This window comes from Pagrus pagrus (genome assembly GCF_965226575.1).
Source record: "Pagrus pagrus genome assembly, chromosome: 9".
Lineage (NCBI taxonomy): Eukaryota > Metazoa > Chordata > Actinopteri > Spariformes > Sparidae > Pagrus > Pagrus pagrus.
This window is the reverse complement of record NC_140193.1, coordinates 8,279,614-8,302,102: the sequence shown is the minus strand read 5'-3', so window position 1 is coordinate 8,302,102 and position 22,489 is coordinate 8,279,614. Positions and strand designations below refer to the sequence as shown.

At 39.9% G+C, this 22,489-nt stretch overlaps 1 protein-coding gene across 1 annotated transcript in view; it reads left to right on the top strand.

The window, feature by feature from the left end:
- Nucleotides 1-16,885, top strand: part of pth2ra (parathyroid hormone 2 receptor a) — a 61,188-nt gene extending 44,303 nt beyond the window's left edge. Inside the window, exons 11-13 of the mRNA XM_084361857.1 lie at nt 5,302-5,440; nt 11,747-11,788; nt 14,455-16,885. Coding sequence (XP_084217983.1) covers nt 5,302-5,440; nt 11,747-11,788; nt 14,455-14,841 — 568 coding nt within the window. The 3' untranslated portion in view covers nt 14,842-16,885. The remainder of the gene's footprint in view (nt 1-5,301; nt 5,441-11,746; nt 11,789-14,454) is intronic.
- The last annotated feature ends 5,604 nt before the right edge of the window (nt 16,886-22,489 follow it).

Below are 22,489 nucleotides of genomic sequence, written 5' to 3'. Positions count from 1 at the left end.
GGGAAAACAGTAGCGAGGTGGTTTTCTCGCTGGGTTTGGCGAATTAACAGTACAGTTACTTTACGTATGTCGATCCCTTTGTCAAATTCAATTATACCCAGTGATGTTGTGGAAACTATAAAAAGTAAATTCCCCGCAATGCGACTGTGTAAACAAATGTATGACCCCCATAAAATACACACACACATGCACATACACGTGCACGGATATAATTTGTTCTAGCTTATTCTCACATCTGCAGTCAGCACCGTTATTCTCCCCTGCTGGAGCTGGCATCAGTCAGTCAGATAAAGACGTTTTAATGACAGTGTATTTTCTAAAAATTGTATTGAATGCTGCAAGCGAGGTTGCTTTGTGTGGCTGAGCAGACTGCTAGTCAGAGCAGATGATAGTGATCAGGAGATGAATGGGAAGCCAAATACACCGCATTGCATGCAGATGGAAAAGTCTAAGTGAAGTCAGGGTGCCTCAAAAAGAAAGCAGAGAAGCAGGTAAATGAAAAGAAAAGCGGTTGAAAAAGTTCTTTTCAATGAGAGCAACAGTTAAAAAGGACTCACAGACCGACGCAGAGCTTTTGTGTTGATTAAATATAGCCATTTATAATATGATAACTCCAGTAACTCTCTGGAAATTAAAGCAAAAGTTACAATTTATGACAACTTGTGTTTTATTTTCTCAGCTCTAGACCACAAACCATCAGTTGTGATAAACAGCTGTATTATCACTTAAACAGCGTGAACACGTCACTGTGGATGACTGTAAAAAGCCAAATCAAATACGTTCTCATGAGTTCTAATCACAAGTTTGTTGGACAAGTTGGATGTTGTGGAAGCGAGAGGAGAGAGGAAGATGAATTACAGCAGCCAAAACAAGATTGGATTCAATCTTAAGATGAAGTCACGCTGTTAAAAATGTAATAGCTGAAAAACACCGAACCTGACTGCAAATTGCTTTTTGGATTGTTGTACAATAATCCTGTTTCACCTTGTAGAGTCCTCACTGTCACATTAGCAGACATTCAAATAGGGTGAGACAGAGGAGGGGGTCTGTATGACCTCTGGTTTGTTGTGGCAAGAACTTTATTTTCAGTCGCCAGAATAAATGTTGGCTAATACTACATTTTTCTCTTGTCACAGTGCTGTGCATATTCTCTTCTTAGGTTAAGGCATAAAACCACTTGATTAGGGACAGACAAAGTAAGTCAGTCACCACAAACATGCAGCCCAGTCACCAGGATATAGTGTTAGCAGTTAACTTTTCTGCAAACCACAGATTTCTCCAAGGTTGACATTTGTAAGCAGATGTGGCATATCGCGTTCACATTATATAATTATTGCTGGACTTTCCCATCAGGAGGTGGAGGGGATGGTTGTGGCGTTACAAGGCTGCCAAACTGACAACTGCGGTTTGATAGCAACCGAAACTGGCTATTTTTCACGGGAAGTTCTGGTTGTGGCGAATAAAACGGGTATTTTAAGCAAAACCGTGATGTTTTCCTAACCCTGACCAAGTAGTTTTTGTGCCTAAACCTTCTTCCCAACTTCCCATCAAAAAGATCAGTTTTTTGTCGCCACAACCACGGCTGGAAGTTGACCTAAAATCTTCTTAAAAATATCTGGTGGCTTCATGCTTACAAATGCTGAAACGCAGACATGAACTGCGGTCAGTGGCTTGGCAGCTTGGTCTCCTGCAACTCCAACACCCTCCGCTCCACTTCCTGTCATAAAAGTATCAAACACGTAATGCAAACGTTACAATGAACATCTGTGAATCTGTGGTTTGCAGAAACATTAACTGCAAAGATTTTGTCCAGATGACTGGGCTGAGATTATTATCATTAGTCTCTATTTTGCGGTATTCAAAATGTATTCGGGTATTTAACATTGTGTCCTGGTTGAAATAATGTTCTGATCTGAATGAATTAGAATTAGAATTAACTGCCAACATTTATTATCCCAATTATGAATTGAAATTCAGATGCGTGTGACAATTTAGAGCTGCCACAGACCATTACTGTCACAGCTGCAGGGAGGATTTATCCAAAGGTTACAAGCTGCGGGGAGTCACTGCAATTCTGGTCAGTGACTGAAGGTAGATGTGCTCCTTTCAGGTAGTCTCGAGGTCTTCATACAGATCCGGGTTGCTACAGTTATCGAAATTCCTGTGATCAAGAGGAAGGTCACCATCTTTCATTGAAAAGTTGTTGCCCACAGGAATCCTTACAACCCCATCAATGTTTGAATAGCTGCAGCAGGCTGCAAAGCTTTAAAGAAAGTGTAGATATTTCAATCATCTCGGCAGAAAAACACACTTACAGCTTTTTCCAAGCAGGAATCTTCAGCTCTGTCAGGTCTATTGCATACCTCGAGCTGCAGCTAACAATCCTCATGGTCTCTGTAGATCAAAAAGGATAAAATGAAGTCTGTTCTGCTATTTCTTTTGGAGGGCTGTCTGAGCTTCAGCTGTGTGTGTTTTATGGCTGTTTGTGACTTTTACTGAGATTAGTTTGAACATGAAAGAGATGCATTGGATGCTCCAGGATCACTGTTTACGTCCAATATACTCTGGATGTTGGATAGCAATTAACTGTAGTGTGCAGTGATTGGATTGTTAGAAAAATAATGAAAATGTATTTTTTCTCAAGGCTATAAGATATTTTATACTGTAGATATAAAATGTATATGTTAATAAGTCTGTAGTCGGAGCAAAATCTGTCTCCAGCAGGAAATAGTCCCTGAAGGAAAGTTGTTTTACAGAGTAGAATCTGTCGCTTCTTGATGTAGATGTGCAGCTGTGGGGACTCTGATTGAAGTGAGAAAAATAATACAAAGCAGTGTTGCAGTATGCGCTTTGGGAAATAGAGACAATGCAGGTTCCTCTGACACTAAGCCAGAACAAAAAGCTGAGAAAAGTTCCCTTAGTGAGACTCCCTCACTGTGGCAGTCTGGCAGTCTCACAGCTGCGGAAGAAAAACACTAATATTCCCTCAAGGGCGAGTTTGAAATGTGTTCATGTACTGTACCCGAGCCAGGAGGCTCTCCAACTGTGGGAGACAGTCAGCCTGCCAACTAAAAAAATAATTACTGGTTTCAGTATCTAGAGTTGTGAGCCATTAACCTTGTGACAATAAAACTGATTAGCTGCTAATTTAGCTCTGTTGATATGTAAAACTCATATTGCTCGTTTACAAAGACAGAAACTTGCATTTCATACATTTTTGTTTTGCATTCACACATATGAAGCTGTCATGTGCATGCTGTGACATGTCATGTCTGCAAGTAGCTTTCACTAAACGTTCTCAACAAATAAATACCAACCCTTACCAAAACACTGTGTATACTACTGCTAAAAAATATGTAATTTTCTGCCACAAAAGCGTGATTCAGTCCAGGCTGAGAGGACTGCTTCTTATTTTGAAAAGCCTCTTGTGATTTTAGGCTGTAGAAAGTATTTTTCATGAATTGATGTTATTTGATTTAAAGACTTTGCAAAAAAACATGGAGAACAAAACGCTGTACGATGATACAACGAGACTGACCACTGAAAATGCAGAAGGAGACAAAGATGTCTCTGTGCAGCAGAAATCACCAGCCATCGATATAATGACTTAAAAGCTTAGCATCGAGATCTGTGCAGATTTAGGTCTTTTCTATGAGTATCAGGATAGTTTGCAGAAGGAACACTTTCCTTGAGCTTTTAAAAAAACCTTCTAAAGTGTGGACGTACGAAAAAAAGGAGCATTTGGGAAACGATCAGTGAGGATGCACATGAAACAAGTACAGCGTCTCACTACCTTTGGTAAGAATCGAAATGAGTTCTTTGTTAGCACTTCAAGGTCTAATTACAAGTGAACAACTTAAGCTCCATGCATGCTCAGTCTGTTCTTCTCTGCTGTTTGATGTATCATTCATGTAAACTTCATTTCGGGAGAGACTTTTGATCAGAAACAAAAGAAGTGAGTGGATGTGAAGTAAAATACATTCTTCATTGTGAACAGAAGGAGCAGACTTTGTCGCTTAGACCCCATCAGGAATGAGGTCACCATGGGAAGCAGTTGATGAATGAGGTGTTTCCAGTATGAGGGGGACTTTCCCCGTGGAGCCTCGACAGTGTTGGTGCTGATGATGAGTAATAACTTTAAGAGGGGAAACTTCTGATCGGACTGTTGGCTGGAGATGCCGGGCATCGACTGAAATGACACCTGTATGACAGCAGAGAGAGAGAAAACTTAAAGTTAGACAGCTTACAAATGATTGACTATATGACAGCGTGTCAGGCTGTGACTGGATGAGAAGGGGAATTAACTGGAAGAGATTAGGGACAGCGGGGGACTGTGCTTCTGACTTTGAGGGTATAAGCGGAGAGAAATTGTCTTTCTGACTGAGCTTTCGCTGAGCTTCATTACATCCTACTGGTCTGGCCTGCTTGTTTGAGAGTTTAGAGGTTGTCGTTTTTTTGTTTTTTTTTGCAGAGATATTCTGTAAAACAATGGTGCTATGTGCAGATGTTTTTTCAGGCAGAGGGAAAAACAATATCTTAAAAATAGCTATTTACATGCATTCATTAGGAACAGGTTTCTGTTTCAGTGTCAAACCACAGAGGGCCGAAAGAAAACAAGCGTTGCTGTGAATCAATAATGATCAAGAGCCACTTAAGCTTCAACTAAAAACAAATAAAAAACGGTTGCAACAAATGCAAATAATCTTTGTTTCTCAAGATGTTTGTAACCGAAATCAAGTTATTCATTCATTCATGCTGTTTTTATGTGTGTTATAAGAGCCATCATTGATGGCAAGAGAAAAAATACATAACATAGCAGGTGGTTTAAAATTTGTGTACACAAGGTATATTAAACGCCATTCTACGACACAGGGCTGTATAATTACAGAACATACTGTATATATAGTTTATAACATACAAATATACATAAAGTGCATATTTGAATCTGCATTAGGGTGAATATAAACAGCGGCAACAAGATGGGTAATGTGAAGATCATGTGGTCGGTGATCTTCATATCAAAAGTTCAACATCAGATAAAACTGTCCATCTACTTTGACTGTGTGTGAGCACCAAGCATCAATGTTATAAACACAGAGTCCACCTCTGCCTGTCGAGCTGTAGTCCTGCGCTCTGTCGGCTCAGAACACGTCTTCCAGTGATATTTAACGAAAATTTACCGTCATGAAATGTCATCACCGCAACTCATTAATGTGTAACTTTCTGTTGTTTATAAGAAGAATACCTTTATCATCATTGTTGCTCTGCTCTGCATACATGTTTGTGTGTTCGTGTCCATAGGAAACTGGCGAAGTCCACCCTCGTGTTAGTGCTGGTGTTTGGTATCCACTACATCATCTTTGTTGGGATGCCTCACACATTTGAGGGGTCGAGCTGGGAGGTCCGCATGTACTGTGAGCTGTTCTTCAACTCCTTTCAGGTAAGTTCTGACTTCCTGCCTGTAATAAATCATTACAACTTGAAAAATCTGCCCTGAAAATTAACTCGCCGTCAGTTACGCGGACGTGAGTCAGCAGGTGGTTCAGGGACTTCCTGTCTTTTCACTATAGCGTCTGAGTTGTGCACGGTTTAGTGTCAGCAAGTCAACATCTCAAAGTCAGCATAGAAACTGTTCATCTCCCTCCACCATTAACACACACACACACACACACACACACACACACACACACACACACACACACACACACACACACGCATACTGTGGGTCAGCTCATTGTAACCTCACTGCAATTATCTTCTTTAAATTACATGACTGTCAGTATCACAATCAAGACTCCACTTCATTATTCAGTGAAGCAGCTTCCATAATGAAACAGATTCAATGTTGTCATTCAGCTTTGCTTAAGTTTAAATGAGCAATTTCACACTACTTGTAAGTATGAGATTAAGTTTCCCCATGTATGGTAATAACTCAATTACAGCTCATATCTCATCACAGGTTATTTCTTGACCTTGCCACAGAGACCATGTTTAAGAGTGTCGTGGACATTATTTTGCCCTAAAGTCATGAGCTGTTTTAATGAAGTAATTCTCAGTTTGACCTAACTGTATCTGTAATGAATAAATCAGCAAATGAGCAAATATTAAGCAAAATCCAATTAACTTAGAGGGGAGCCAAGAAGAGTCACATATGCTCTGTGAATGATTGCTCGCTTCATGGAAAAACATTTTTTCGAAGTTCATTCTGTAAAGTCAATTTTGGTCTTTTGCAATAAAAAAGTGTCACTCAAAATTGGAAATGTAATATCATAGTAGATCTAATCGTACTGATATTACTGCTGTTGGCTTACACACATTTGTCACAAACCAATCGGCAGACTAACTGTTGGCAGTGTACCTTTCTGCAAACCACGGATATGTTGCAACTTTACCTTTCTTAGGGTTCAGTTTTCTATTTTATCTTGTGACAACAGTGCTCATGCTCCGGTTAGGTTTAGGTACAAAAACCTCTTGTTGAGCGTGAGGACATCATCATGCTTTGGCCTTAAATACCTGCCTTGGTTGCCAGGAGTTCAGCTGGAGATGGAGTAGTTACTAGAGGTAGTAGTAATGTATTACACATCACTTGTTGCTTATTTACTCCCTGTAGAAAGATGCTCTTTACATGCATCGTCACTCGCCTAACTGCATTGCCAGTTAAGAATATACCATTAAGCCTTACATATGCAACATCTCAGCACTATCCTGACGAGGACTGCATACATTTGATCTGTCTTTTGTGCTCTTTAATAACGTACAAAGCCAGTAGAAAAGTTGGTAAAAGCCACTTCACAGAAAAATGCCTTGTGCAGTAACTGCTTCAAAACAGACTCACTTGAGTCGCTCGCTCAGTAAACCGTGACTCATGGCTTTATAATAGATTTGTCCAGCTCATTTTCATGTTTATCTATAAGGAAGTATACCTGACCAGGAGATTTCTCTCGAGTCCTTTCCCGTTCCTCCTCAGAGTCAGCGCTGCCCAGGCTGAAGAACCTCTCCACAGATGCACTGACAGCATTGAATTTTGTAGAAATCAGGAGAGCTCAAGTGATTGAGCTCAAGCGTGCATGCTGATGTTATCCATCAGCCCAATATGCACATAACTGTTGATCTTATGTAACCGTCCCGCCTGCAAGAATACATAAAGATACATAATGCCAAGCATAAGTCAAACAAAATATCTTGTAGGATTAGGATTGATCTGTTTGAACAGTCTTAGATTGATTGGTCTGCTGTATGAGCTGGACACACTGTGGTCTTAAACCTGGAAGACTGGAAACTTCCTGTGATAGAAGCATAAAAAAGCCTACATTCATATTCTGTACTTGAATAAAAACTGAGAAACTAAACAGAACACACTGTAGTTTTAACCTCCAGTGCACGTATCCCCATGAAAATACTGTGTGTCTCCTAAAAATTACATTCATATGCAACTAATTTGCATAAGCAAATACATTTTGTAGTGAACTTATGCCACCTTGGCTACATTGTTTTTTTTTTTTTTAATAAATAAACTTGTGTTTAATGAAAGGAACTTGCAAACAGATCAACAGAACAAATTTGTTTTCCATTATCATCAAAACTCAAGAGGCTCCAGATGCCAATTTTATTCACACAGAGCATCAGTGCTCATGATTAATGTTCTGGATGAAGATGAAATTAACTGGACAAAATATGAAGACATTCATAACACAAGTTGCAGTCTTTTGAGTGTGTTCAGTCATCCTGAAACACATCAGAGGAAGGGTGAAATTGAACTGTTGAAATCTGAAGTGAAGTTGTCCCTTCATCAGTCATCTTTGAGGAAATTGTCACTATTTATAAATATGGAATGTGTTCACAAACAGGAAGAATGATTTAAATTAACTTTATCTTTATGAAATCTTTGAGATGACTGTTTCTAGCAGGTCTAGTGTGTAGATGTTTCTGTTTCGTTAAATGCCTGTGGGAGGATATATCTTAGTAACACATGTACGCCAAACGAGTGCTCCATCTGGGAATTTCTTCCCTGAAGGAGCGCACAAAATTATTGCTGAAATACTGACAGCTACTAATCAACGAAAAGCAGTCAAACTAATCACATTAACTTTATTTTTGATTTGTGTTTAAATGTGTACTAGTTAGAATAAGTAATAAGAATAAGTTTTTAAAGGAGTTATTATCAAAGTGGAAAAAGCTCATTTAAAACCCATGAAAGGGTTTTTGGTCTGTGTGCACTTTTGTCAACTTAAGCCAAAAAAAAACTGTGATCGGTGCCAGAGACACAACAAAAGCTTGATTTAATGCCAAAACTTGGACAAAAATTGCTCTGCACCACCTCCTGTGCCAACAAAAACATCAGTTGCATCACTCCGTCCACATCAGCATGAGGTTGCAGATTAGTTTGAGGCCATAATATTACCAAACAGACGTAAAACACGAGATGTGCCTGATAAAAATGGCTTTCCATGTATTGTTAAGGTTTATAATAAACTGTTTTTAGTATTTAATGTGTTGGGAGATGTTATATATTTATGTTTTTAAACCATATTTAAAATTGCTCTCTTCAGCAGCGCAGATATATGCAAAAGTAGGTAGAATAATTGGAATTTCACCTGGAATTATCATTACAGGTGTCCATTGCTTTGCAGATCCTCTTTGAATAGCTACCACTTTAACAGAGAATTCAAATTTAATACACAAATCATTTGGAGCCCTGAGTCAAATGTAAGAGAATCAACAACAATGTCCTGTAAGATGAGACACTTTGGAAAGAAGAAGAAGTCAAAAGAAAGACTGTTCATATTTGGTTCTACCATCAGTTCTGAGTGATCTGATCACAAGTGGACAGCTGCAATCTGCCAACCCTCCAGGACCTGCACACCTCAAGGACCCTGAGACGTGCAGGTAAGACAGCTGCCGACCCAGACACAAACTTTTTAAGGCCCTCCCCTCTGGCAGAAGGCTGCGGTCCACCGGGACCAAAACCTCTCTTCATAAGAACAGTTTCTTCCCATCTGCAACTTGCCTCATCAACAAGGCCATTTTTACAGGGAAAGAAACATTTTAATGTATTGCATTTAATGCTGAATTTACAAGAAGTCACCAATGATTTTGAATTTGCCATAGTCGTTTCACAAAGTTTGTTAAGTTTCCCCACACGTTGCAACAACTCTTAAAATCACATGATTTGTAAGGGAGTCTGGGATATTGCCGTTACTTGTTCTATGATTACTTAACAGACGTCTGCTGCAGACATCGGTGCGTTAAGAGAGCCCAAACACATAATTTATATTAAAAAAAAACCCCCAAACAAAAAAACAATAATCAGATAGATCTCAAATCCGTCCTTAACGCGTCTTGGGGGTGTTCGCACCTGTACTTACAGCTGTCCACTTGTGATCGGATCGCTCAGGACGGATGGTAGTGTCAAAGAGACCGACAGCCACATACATGATGCAAAAAGTATTGAAATGATGGAACCAGGTTGCAAAAAGAGACACTTTAATGCTTCACATCTTCACAAGCTCCTGTTTACTCACCATAACAGCCAAATTTAGAGGCTGTAATGAGTCCAAACAAAAGAAAGAGCTCAGTGTTTGGTTATTTATCTGATGTCTCTCACATTCAAAGCGCCAGGAGGTGAGAACCATATGTGCCTTCATGAAAAGATCATAATGCTTGCACCCACTCACATATGGGGCTCAGACAAACACGAGTAATTTCTCGGAGGCATATTCTAATTAAAACAAATGGTGTTGCTTCCTTGCGCAAGCAGAGAAGTAAAGGCAACTTTTATAAAATACTTATTATGGTAGGTTCAGTCAGCAGGTGTTAGTAAACCTGCTGGGCGGGCCTGGGGCTTAAAATCACCTACTGGGCCTCTAATAAACCCCAGTTGCTCCCACTCTTTTTTCTGTGCTGAAGCACTACATGACCACATGTTTACTTTGTGTTAAAGTTAATTTATGAATATGCTTTAAGCACAATACTGAACTAATGAAGGCTTTCAACCTGGGGTCCTCTTCAATAGAAGGGTTCACAGTAGATCATTATGCAGGACCATTAGTAGTGCACGTTTCAATCATATTTTCTGTTTAATTGGTACAAAAGTCCCTTTTCATGCCAGGGACCTCATGGGGGAAAAAGTTTATATTCATAAGAAATTAGCCTTTTAATTTTAGACTCATAGGACCTTATTTGAAAGATCTGTAGTGCATGGTCTAAAGTCAAGGGTGCACGTGCATTCATGGCTTGCCCAACTCCCTTTTGTTAGTTAAACAGCAAATAATCTGGGTGCAAAGGGGTTGTATTCAACATATTAATTAGTCATAGGTGTGTTTTGGTCGTAACATAAATTAAAAGGTAGTTAAGGCGAATCTGGAGAAAGATAGTCGATTGGTGAGTCTCATTCCCAAGTCGTCAAATGGCCCTACATGTGTGCACATCTGAGAAAACATTCTCTCTAATAACACTAAACAAGGCAGACTGAAGTCCAAGATGACTCATCTCTGTGATGTATTTTGAATCCAGAAGTCTCACTGTTTCATTGCGAGTGATATTTACAGGTGAGTGAAATGTAATAGTCAATAAGTCCCTCATGAAGACGTCGGGGGCCCCTCGCTGTGTATATCAGGCGCATTGATGGTGCAGCTCCTGGCTGCTTTCAGTAATTTTTAATGTCAAATCTAAAAGCTGTGGTTATAAACTTTAAAAGGACAGAGAAAACTCTCCAGAGGAAAACAAATTAAGGCGGAGTTAACTTTTTGTATGTAAACATTTGACCCACTGGAATTGTGATGTAGTGATTATAAGTGAAATAATCCGTCAGGCACAAATAAATGTCCTAACATCCTTTAACTTAAATATAGTCAAGGTGGCCAAGAGGTTAAGACGTTGGACTTGAAATCCAATAAGGTTTCCCTGCATAAGTTTGAATCCTGTCCGTGACGCCAAACCTTTAGTGTATATATATGCATACAGTGCACCCCTCATCTTTGCACTGTGCAAATATCCTGTTTGCTTCATGTGCAATCTAATGTCTCTGTGCAGTTGCGCTTATTCTTATTTACTACTCACCATGTGTGTTACATTTACGGTCATTTGTATGTAGAAAGTGAATAGAGTGTATATAGTCTTTATTTTTTATAAGCAATAGTATTTCATTTTGTTAGTCTAGTATTTTATTGTGTATTTCTATTTTTTTCTTGCTTTTTTCCTGTTTCAACTTCATCTATCACTCAACAGCTGCTGTAACAAGTGAATTTCCCCAACTTCCTTTTTTTAAAGACTTGTTATCCTTCACAGCTACAGCTTTCTGAAATTAATTTAATAAAAAAAAAAGACCGGTTGAATGACAACATTCTTGTTACACAACTTTTCTGGAGGATGTTCTTCTTCAGAGTACACTGTGTTCATTTAGCGGCTCTGCCTGGATGTCACACATACATGGACACACATCTTCCCAGAAATCTCTCACTTTTAAAAAGACACCCTGTCCTTTTTTACTTTTTATCGTAGTGGGAACACAAGGTGAAAAAGGCCAGAACACAACCAGCGGAGCGACATCTGTCTTTTCTTCAGTAGAAAGCTCTATTTCAGTCAGCTAGATAGTTCGTGACCTCACACCCTCATCATCTTGATTAGAAAAGGATGACATTTGATATGTGATTGTGATCATCGCCCTGTACGTGACGTTTGTTCACACTTTGCTTGGCTCACACTGTGTCACGAGCTGACAGCTTGTATATCCATCTCTTCCTTTTAGGGTTTCTTTGTGTCCATCATCTACTGCTACTGCAACGGAGAGGTGAGTGGATCGGTTGTGATCATGCGGGAAAAGCACAAGCACAGACAAACTAAAAATATAGAAAATATATAAATATAGAAATAAAGTACTCAAAATAAACTTTACTTTGGTTTCAAACAGGGTGCAAGTTATGTGGGAGCTCAGCTCCCATAAAAAGGGATCTGAGCTTCAATGAAAACAGTTAAATAACACATCTGTGGGGGTCGTTAATACATCACCAACATCCATTATTGCAATCACAAATAATAATGTGAGTGTTATTTATGTTAATTATACAAATAAGCTGAAAGAAAAATGTTTTCCCAAGGAACCAAACCTGACCACCACACACTCGGGCAGTTCAGAAGAGCAGGATGTTATGGAAGACCATTTCCACCAAAGGCAAAAAATAGATTAAAAAAATAATAAGAAATAAAAAATCCCATGGTAGGTCATAATTATAAGGGAAAAAAAAGATGAAATGATGTGGAAAAACTCATAATTATGGCACTAATAAAATTTGATCCGTCAAAATTAAGAGATAAGTCAAATTTGTTTTTTTATCGCATTATTCTTTTTTTATTTAATTTTTTGACTTATTTATGTCACAATTATGACTTTCCATGGGAATATTTTTTTCATCAAGCTTAATTTTAATCTTTTTTTTCTTTATCCGGCAGAAAAAGGCTTCCATAAATGTGGCAGGGGCTGCCAGAACGTGAAGTCCCTTTCTTCTTTTCTCTCTCTCTTATGGATTTATTTATTTATTAATTTGTCTCTGCCCCTAAGTTTAATTATTTTGCGAGACCCCCACAAAGCTAAGATAATAACTTGAACCCTGGCTTCAAATTAGTCAAAGATAAATCATAGCTACTGTAAAGAGAAATCACTTCTCCAGTGGCATAAGAAGTTAAAAAGTAACTTTAGGGTCTTATCTTTCTTTTTCAATCCATCTTGTTCTTGCCCTCTCAAGTGAAATGTGATGAAAAGTGCTGCCATGATATCATTCTCTCGCTGTCTCCCTCTACTATCTCATTATATCTCAACTGGCAGTCAGAATTGCCATTTCTGCCGGTGTTACCCTCTCTATTCTTTGTCCCCTCTCTCTAAAGGCTTGTGTGATCTACATTGTATCCTCCTCTTATATTCTAAATGAATGCAACTCCAAATGAAACAACGGGTGTTTATTTTCTGTTGAAATTCAGCGCCACAATGCATAATTCTGTCATAAACAATAAACCAAATGACTCCTGGGATGCAAAAGGGTCTCATCCAACAATGAACACCCTGCCCTGCAGCTCTGGGCAGCCTTAACCTGCTCCTAATGCATCGCTTTAGTCATTCAGCCCACACACAGAGGGTGTAGTTTATCCTCACCACATAGAGAACTGTAGGCAGCTGCATCCAGCAATCCAGCTCAGACAGCTGAGTGTTTGCAGCTTGTTATAGCACTAAGTGGTAGAGATGGAAGATAGACATCTAGCAAGTTCAAAACTTTGATATTGTTTCCCAGGAGCTGGTGGAGACCAAACCAGAGGTGTCATTTATAAAACAGATTCAAGATCATTTTGATCTTAAAAGGAAAAGTTTGTGAAAAACAAAAATCCATTCATTATCTACACAGCCCCATGCTGGTGGTGTTAAGGTTGATAAAAATAGTGAGAACCTGAATGGAGACACAGAGAGGCAGGCAGGTGAAAGAACAAAAGGCGAGCTTTAATGATATGCTGACATCCAGAGTCTAAAAATCAAGGAACAAAAGGCAGGCAAAGGAAAGTAAAAGAAATACAAAACTGAGGAGAAACCAGAAGACGCAGAGGACAGATGAGCACCAGGGAACAGGCACAGGAACACAAGAGACGCAGAAGACAAACCGTCTTAAATACAAAGCAATGATTAACAAATGACACACAGGTATACACAGAAAAAGGGCAGGAAAAAGACAAAGGCAGGAAGGGTTAGGGTTACAACATTTTCTTTTCTGGGTCAACAAATCACTTACTGCTAACTGCTGCTATCTGTAACTGCCGTAAGCTAGTAAGCTCTGTTAGCCGTGCAGCTAGCTATGAGCTATTCTACCTGACAATTCCATCTTGAGGTGCTGTGTAAGTGTATTAGGTGACAAGAAAAGCTTGGCTAGCTGGTTAGCATGCTAAATTCAGTAGATATCTCTGCAACACATTATATAGAGATCTTTGACACAGCGCCAAACTGTTAATTCTACACATTGCATTCCTACAGTAGCATCTTTAAACTAGTTTTTTCATTCTCACCTAACTTTTAGAAATCAAAAGCAAGCCGACACATAAATATAACAATATTTTGTTTTATACATGAGGCCTGAGAGCTGGAGAGTCAGTCTAAAGAGGACAAGGATGACTCAGGGATGCCTTTGTTGCTCTGTGTTTGTGAGGTGGCAAATGTTTGCTCATGTATTATCATTTGTAATGATAGAAATTGAATTTGCTGAATCACAGTTCCAACAGAGGTATCTACGCTGACACAATAGAAATGAAATAAACCAGGGTGAAACGGCATTTGCATAAACCTGAAATGAAAAATGACCCTACAAAGAAAACATTTCTGTATATCAAATTAGGTTCAGTCAGACATTTGTATCTCAAAATAAGACTCCTATTCTGCACTCGGAGATAATGCTTAGCCTTTTGTTCTTGTCATTCCCACAGGTCCAGACAGAGATCAAGAAAACATGGACACGCTGGAACCTGGCCTTCGAGTGGGAGGGCCCGGTGGTCTGCGGCCGCTATCGTTACGGGTCCGTCGTCGTCGGCCTCAACAACAACAGCACCAGCAGCCAGTCCCACCTGGCAGGGGCTGGCCCATCAACACGCTCCACCACGCTTGTTTCAAGCCGTGCTTATCGGAGCTCCGGCGCCCCCACGATCAGCATGCACGCCACCCTCCCAGGATACGTGATCAGTAACTCAGACCCATCCATACTCGAAGAGCCTGAGGACAGTGGCCCCAAGCAGGTGGACGATATCTCGCTGAAGGAAAACCTGCCTGTTCCCAGTCCCAGTGCAACAGCTGAGGATGAGGAGGAGACATTGTAACAGTCAGGGAAGTTTGTAGGTGGAGCTCTGTCAACCAAATCCAGTCTCATGTGACTTTGAGTCAAACAAAAACTGACACCTTCGCAGGAACTTGTGATAAAACTGATTGGATTTCTGTGTCCTGACATCTCCAACCTGTCTGCATGGTTCGCTGTGGAAACGACGTAGGTGTCGGTTACTACGGACGCTGGTGACACAGCTTGAGAAATGAAGATGGTCAAGTCGCGATGCAGAACTCCTCTGTCTCGTCGTCGTGTGTCACATTACATATGACACTTTAGGACTCTGATGTGAGCAGCCAGAGCGTCCAGACTGGAATACATTTCCAGTTTTGCATCTCAAACTGCCTCTAAGTGTGTCTTGGATTTAATTTGCATTATTAGCAAAATCACATTTCATGTGTTTTATCTGCTGCCCAGACTTTCTCAAATCAATCTGGATGTGCAAAGAAACCGTTTGAGTTGGCAGTCCGGAAAATCCCTGAAAGAAAACATGAGAAAGGTTTAAATATGAAAGCTTGACACAGGCGATGAACCATAGCTGCCTGTTTTGCAAGCAAACGTTTCATGTCTGTTGATCTCCTTGACATCCACACCTCCACTTCTCACTCGCTATGTGAAAACGATTAACAGTTATTATCTTTGATGGAGATCTTGCAAATGGATGTTTTTGTAGGAGACAGAGCTGTGTGATGCCAGAAGGTGAAATGCAACAACACAACACATCTTAATTTATATTCAGCCTCTGCACCGACCGTTCTGACTGAAGACAATCATTTATCACCATTCACAAGCTTAGATAGATGTGAAACTTAAAATATATGAAAAAATATTGATTAGACATTTATTTTTCAAAGGGAGACGTATGCAATTTCCTTTCCATTTTCCTGCTGTCACCTTGATTGTATATAACACAGCTGAGCATAGAGAGGCAGAGCAGGAAAACAAGCACAAAGAAAATACTTGAGAAACGTACCTTGAAATAAGAATAGAGGAAATCAGGTGGTAAGAAAAAAGGTTGTTGCTTTTTTTTTTTTAACGCTTTAAGCAGCTGTGGAAGAATAAAACTTGTCTCCTTGATGAACCTTTGTTCTTGCCGACAAATGTTCACTGAATTTGAACATACTGAATGTGATTTGTTCTCCATGTGTGCCAAAGCTACATCAATTACTGCCACTTACAGGAGTTTTTCTAACCCTCCAGCTGGCGAGATTACAACTCCAGCAGTCAAGAAAGTGAAGGACATCTTGATGACGAATCCTTTTCATTGACGTGTTCAGTGTCATGGTGGAACCAATGTGCTTGCTTGTACAGTCAGCCCACATTGTGATGACTCTGTCCTTATGTGAGAAGACAGAAGCAAACTGAAGTAAAGAGCATGCCAATATTTTTGGAGCAGAGCTGACATTTAAAAAAGATATTGCTCACTTTTCAGGACGTACACGTGAACATGGACAATCTTGACTTTTGTTGCCTTTAACCGCTGACATCTGTGGATTCACTCGGTGTGTTTACAAGTCCAAAACAATGGTCACAGTCTGTAGCACATACTGTGTTTATGATCACATCACATGTGGCATTATGATGAGATTTAAATCATGACTTCTTATTTTTGACAATCAACTATTGTACTGACTGTGAAGGGCTACATTTGGTCGCCGCTCGAGGGTTTTGTCTTTTATGCATGCATGTATGTCAGTGGATTTAAGTCTATATTGTACACGTGCCTGTTCTCTTGAAAAAAATCGACTTGAAAGGATTCTTTTTAGTCTCGTCTGTTGCCGAATGCATTTGGCGGTTTTTCTTTGTGATATTTGTCAGTGTCTCTCTCCCCTTCTTTCCTTGCCTTTCTGCTTAATTTATCCTCCCTCCCCTCCTACCTGTTAACTGCTGATAAATGTTATATGTTTTCAACGACTGCCTGTTGAGCTGCTCTTTGATATTCCAGCTGCCAATCAATAGGATGTGATGGACACTTTCTTTAAATGATTTACCTAAAAACCACACACCTACACAGACATCACACAGAATGTAATTATAGCAGAAAGACGTTGATATAAAGTGACTTGTTCGTCATAAAACTCAAACTAAATTGTTGTTTTCTTCGCCTCCAACAGTACTTGACAGGGTGACTTCAAACACTTTGTGCAAAGCTTTTACAATAACGCAGTATTCTGTATGTTACCAACAAAAAAGGGTTTAGAAAGGATCATGTTTTGGCCAATCCAATCACCAGAATAAATATTAGCAATGTACGTTTCTGCAAACTATTACAGTTTGGGTTTTTCTGTAGACCCAAAATGCAGAGATTGAAGGCTGGAAATCAGGTTTAAAGGAATTTATTTCAGGACAGAGTTCTTGAGGGAATAGCAGATGAGGAGGGCAGGCCGGCAGGCAGGCCGGCAGGCAGGGTTGTCTGGTGACAGCGTGGAGGGAACTCGGGTGAGCCAGCGGAGCAGAACGGAGAGGTGCTGGAGGTTCTGCACACGAGGCAAACAAAACATGAACATGAGACGTAGCACAGACACTAAAGAGAGAAATCTCAACACTAGAAAATACTTACCAAGAGCTAAACACAATGGCAAGCGGCAGATATAGTTACTGGCTCGGCAGCCTTCTCGTCTGTAACTCCCCCAACATGAAGGTCAAGTGATTAACACGTAATATGAGTATGAAAAGGTATTACAGAAATGTCAATATGATGCGTAGGCTTATGACACAAACAGATGTGAACGTGTCAGTGGTTTGCAGAAACATTAACTGCCAACATAATCCTGGTGACTGGGCTGGTTTTTGGCTCACCTGATTGTGTCGCCACAAACATGCCTGGACATGGCCGATGTCTCGTTAAAAGTATCCAGTGGTTTCATGCTTGCAGAAATTGAAATGCTGTCTCAAACAGTGGTCTCTCACTTGGCAGTGTCTCGCCTGAAAGCGGTGTTCAGAAAAGCATCAAAAAGATGAAAAGTAAAAAACAAGAACAGTGACGGTCACTTTGTTTCTCAATCAGCACCCACATCATCGTTCCTCTTTGCGTCGCCATGTTTAAAACTGTGCATGGAAGAAGATGGCTTCAGTTGTCATCCACTCCGTCACACTACATGCATTAGCTTAGTGCAGGAGCAGGAGATGAAGGAAGGGGGCTCAGTTTTTGCTAAAATTCACTCTGGCGTTTACGTTGGGCTGAAAGAGCCTCTGCTGCTTTATCAGCATGCTGCCAGTAGATCATAAGTGGTAAATTGTTGCCTGAGGGTGTTTGCATAGATCGTCATAAATTTTGTTTGTTTACATATGAGAGAGAGAGAATTTAGAAGCACGAGCAAGCTCATCATATCAAAGCCATTGGAGAAAATGCATCATTTAACCTCTAATTATCTGCATTGCTCTCCTCTCCATGTCTAATTAGCATCGCTGAGTATTAGAGATGCTACAACATGAAAGTGGCTGTCTTAAAGAGGATGGGTTCGAGTTTGAGTGGTCTGGTTGTATGTTTGAAACAAGCGACCCGAATCACTGTGTGCCTGCTCTGTTTGTTGACTCCTACAAGATATGCTGTTGTTCGATAAACCACTCTGCCTTCTCCTCGCCTTTGTTGTTCATTTCAGAGACATACTCCTCCTTACTTGTGATTTGCCATACAGGCTTAACTGCAGTCCAGCCATTTGCAAGAAATGCACAGAAACCACAAACAAACACACGTGTATATGTGCATACAAATAGGATCACCGTCAGCTCAGCACAGTGGTGACTGATTAGAAGGTATGATATGTGAGGCTTGTTAGCTGCTCTGATATGCTTCATACGAAAACAAAGCAGTAGGGAACTGCTGCTTTGTGTTTGCTCAGATAAAATAACTCAGCTCATTTATTGCTTCTTCTGGGAATACCAACAAAAAAGACCAAAACAATATAATTAGAAGTATTGTCATGAAAGGAACATCCCCAGAAATCTAAAAAAAGGGACTTTAACCACCCTCCTGACAACAAAAACAACACTGCCAGTAATTGTGTATCGTTATTTCTGCTGTTAATTTTAGTGGACGGTGCGACTGTGTGGGAGTCCCGTTTTAAACATGAAAAGACACTTTATGACTTAATAAAGAGGCTGTAACAGTTACAAAAGTAGATGTAGTTTCTGTCTCTATAATGTTGATGAAGGTTCTGAGTCATCCAGCTCATGGTAAATCTAAGTGCTGTATCGTAGGCAACCGGACTTGTTTCAGTATCTTGAAGACGTTTGACCTCTCATCCAAGAGGCTTCTTCAGTTCTAACTAACTGGAGGGGAGTTGGCTGGTTTTTAAACTCTGTGTGGGAGTGTCCTTAAAGAGTCCCCAGACAGCTTAACAACCATTCACACCTGGGCTCACCTAGCCCTAGCAACCCACACCTACTCTAATCATAATTTTATGAGGTTCGGCAAAAAAATCATTTTAAGAAAATCACGTTTGTTCACCCAAAGTTGACAGAAATCATGGGATCTTTATTAACATTAATTATAAGTCACTAAAGCAACATCAGGCTTATTCTCTGGGACTGAACAGTATCAGAAGGAGTTGTCAGACTTGGAGTTTCCTTTTACCGATGAGTCAACATCAAGAAGACTGCGAAGCTTGTGACCACAGTTCATGACTGCGTTTCAACATTTGTAACTGTGAAATCCCTGGATATTTTTTTTAATGAGACCTGGGGAAATTTCAGGACATCTCAAGCCATGTTTGTGGCAACAAAAACATGTATTTTAAGCCAAAACATGATATTTCCTAACTTAAACCAAGTGGTCTTTGTCCCCTAAACCTAACCAGAGCATACGGGCAGCGTTGTCACAAGGTAACATTGAAGATTGAACCTTAAGAAATGTTAAGTTGCAACAAATCAGTAGTTTGCAAAAACATTGCCAACATTTAGTCTGGCAACAGGGTTGGTTTAGGCACTGAAACCACTTGATTTTAGGAAAAGATAGTGGGTTGGGTTAAAATAAGTACTTTTCTTATGTAAATTAATCCACATACGTAAGTTACATTACTTTTGGTTTCACATAACTAGATGTCTCCAGGGTGAAAGACCCGTAAACGTGAAAATGTTTCCTAATGAGCTGCCTTCACAGTCGACCTACAGCGTGTGGTCGTTTTTCTGATGAGGGCGGGCTGGATAATTGGGGTGCACTGCTGTGTTCCAGTCGGCGTGCTCGTGTGCTACAGCTAATTACTCCCACAGCATTCTGCACCGTCAAGATAATGATATGATGCAGCTCCCATGACTGTCAAAGCTGAAACCAGGCAGAAAGAAACAGTTCATTCTGGTTAAGTACATGCACAGGATAAATGACGATTTGTCTGCGCTGTAAATCGTTTTGATCATGATGAGTTTCTGCTGGTTTCTGATCACCTTGACCTCTGATGTTGAGCCTGGCCAATAGAATCATTATAACCTGCCACTCTGTAGGACTAGAGCAAAGGTTTAGATAACCATTTACATGATAATACTGAAATCCAGTGAATATGCAGTCCCATGGTCACCCTGAAACTTTACCTTGGCACATATTCTTCTACATCCCATTTTCCCATTTGAGTGACAGCATTTCTCCAAGGGTCCCCGTCCATCCAGCTGTCAACGAGTAAAGACAAAGACTGCATTTTATTTCAGTCTTTATATCCTGCACAAACCAAATGTTCTACCCATCCACCTCAAGCTGTTGTATTGCTAGTTTGTCCTCTGCAGCCTAACCTTGGCCACGTTGGAGATGAAATCTTTCACTTACCTTTCATAAATGAACATCATAAAGCTCATTTGTGCACCCAGTGACACACATGAATAACACTCAGTTATATCTAATTCAGTCTGACTCATGGCTTGCTATTCTGCCCTGTGTGTTAGGAACTAATTTAGTGTGCCCACACACCTGCAGCCTTTACAAAACCTCAACATTAAACTGAACATAGATGAAGGATCTGAAAGAAGTACTTACATAAGTGCGTTATCATGAGAGAGAATGAAGTAAGGCTATTATGTGCAGCTTTGCCATTAACTGAAATTTCCTTATTAGGGATTTACATAACCCCGACCCATTAAGAACATTATGAACAGAGTGAGAACACGCATTAGGCGGAAGAGCTTATCTTTAATTAGTCGATATAGTGTGGTAGATAATTGATCCTTAATGAAATGTTCCTTGCATTCAGTTCCTCCATGAAGAACATTTCAGCAGGGTGAAAACAGCTGGTCCGTGCTTCAGCTTTAGCATCTTCTGCTTGAGGAACACTCACTCACTTTTGTTTTCCATAGATTATAATTATATAAACATAAAGAAATTAAATTAGTCAGTAATTTAACACTGTTAGTCTCACTTTACTCCATTTTTCTAGTCCCCAAGGAGGTTTAGATATCTTAATAGATAGCTTAAAAAGGTGCTATTTGTAAGAAAAGTTGATTTTTGAGCCTCATTCCTAACTTTTGAATGAGACTCAAAAATAAATGTGTATGTGTGTAATTTCTTCGGATGCATTGTCAAAAACACACAATGTATTGCCTTAAGTGAAAGTACTGAATCTGTTGAATGTCTCACTCTGATTTATAGAGCAAATCTCTTAAAAGCAGAGAAAACTAAACCATGACAAAAAAAAAGGATAACAATGTGTTGATAAAGGTTTGTTTTCATTATATAACCACTACAACACAACATTTTCCCTGCAGCAGTCCTTGACCTCAAGATAATACCAATGTTTATTTAATTTGCATTTATATTTCAAATAACTCGCTTTTTATGTTGTTATAATATTTCGTGGCACTTAAATATTTATTACTTTGCAGGAGTGTGTGCTCAAGCTGGGTTTTTTCAGCTCTCCTCAAGAGACTTTTAGTGCTACAGGACCTCGCAGGACTTTATCTGACAGCTGCTGCCTCACTGCTTTACCTGATCTCACGCTAGGCTTCATTTCATTTCGAGGCACTCAAATAAAGGAAATTACCGTTTACAACAAATGGTCACACAGATTTGAAAGAGGAAATGAATGTAAGCAGCGTTAAGGATTTCTACTAGGAGAGATGATGCCCCCATTAGATCCCTGAAACAGCAGAGCCACTTCAATCTGCCATCCAGAATCTATGCGACTAACGTTGCAATTTCCTTTGAATTCCAGCAAAGCCCTTCTCCTCTGCAAGGAAGCTCAGGCTGCTCTCAGTTAAAGTAAGGTATGGTAACGATAAGTATACTAACAGAGAGCAGAGATAAAAACCAAGCAAAATAAAAAGGACTAGTGTTGTAGATGTGAATGGGCGATAAACCGAAGTTTGCGATAAACCGAAGTTTGCTAAAAAGAAGGTTTTTGAACAACTCACGTTAGCATTAGCAGTAGCAGTCCTGCCAGTCGAGATGCGTCGATCCCCGAGTGCGGCGTAACATGAAGGAGAAAGCTCCATGTTACATCGGGGATCGGGGATCGACGCATCTCGACTGGCAGGACGGCTAAGCTAACGTGAGCTGTTCAAAAACCTTCTTTTTGGCAAACTTTGTGTCCACAAACGATGTTCTCAATGCTCGTGTTCAGGTGTAGGGACCCTGGTGATACTACGAGCAAAGTTTCATGTTGTGTCGAGTCTTCTTAGTGTTTTAAAAATAGCGATTTTGATGCAACAGAAAAGTTGACCCGTGC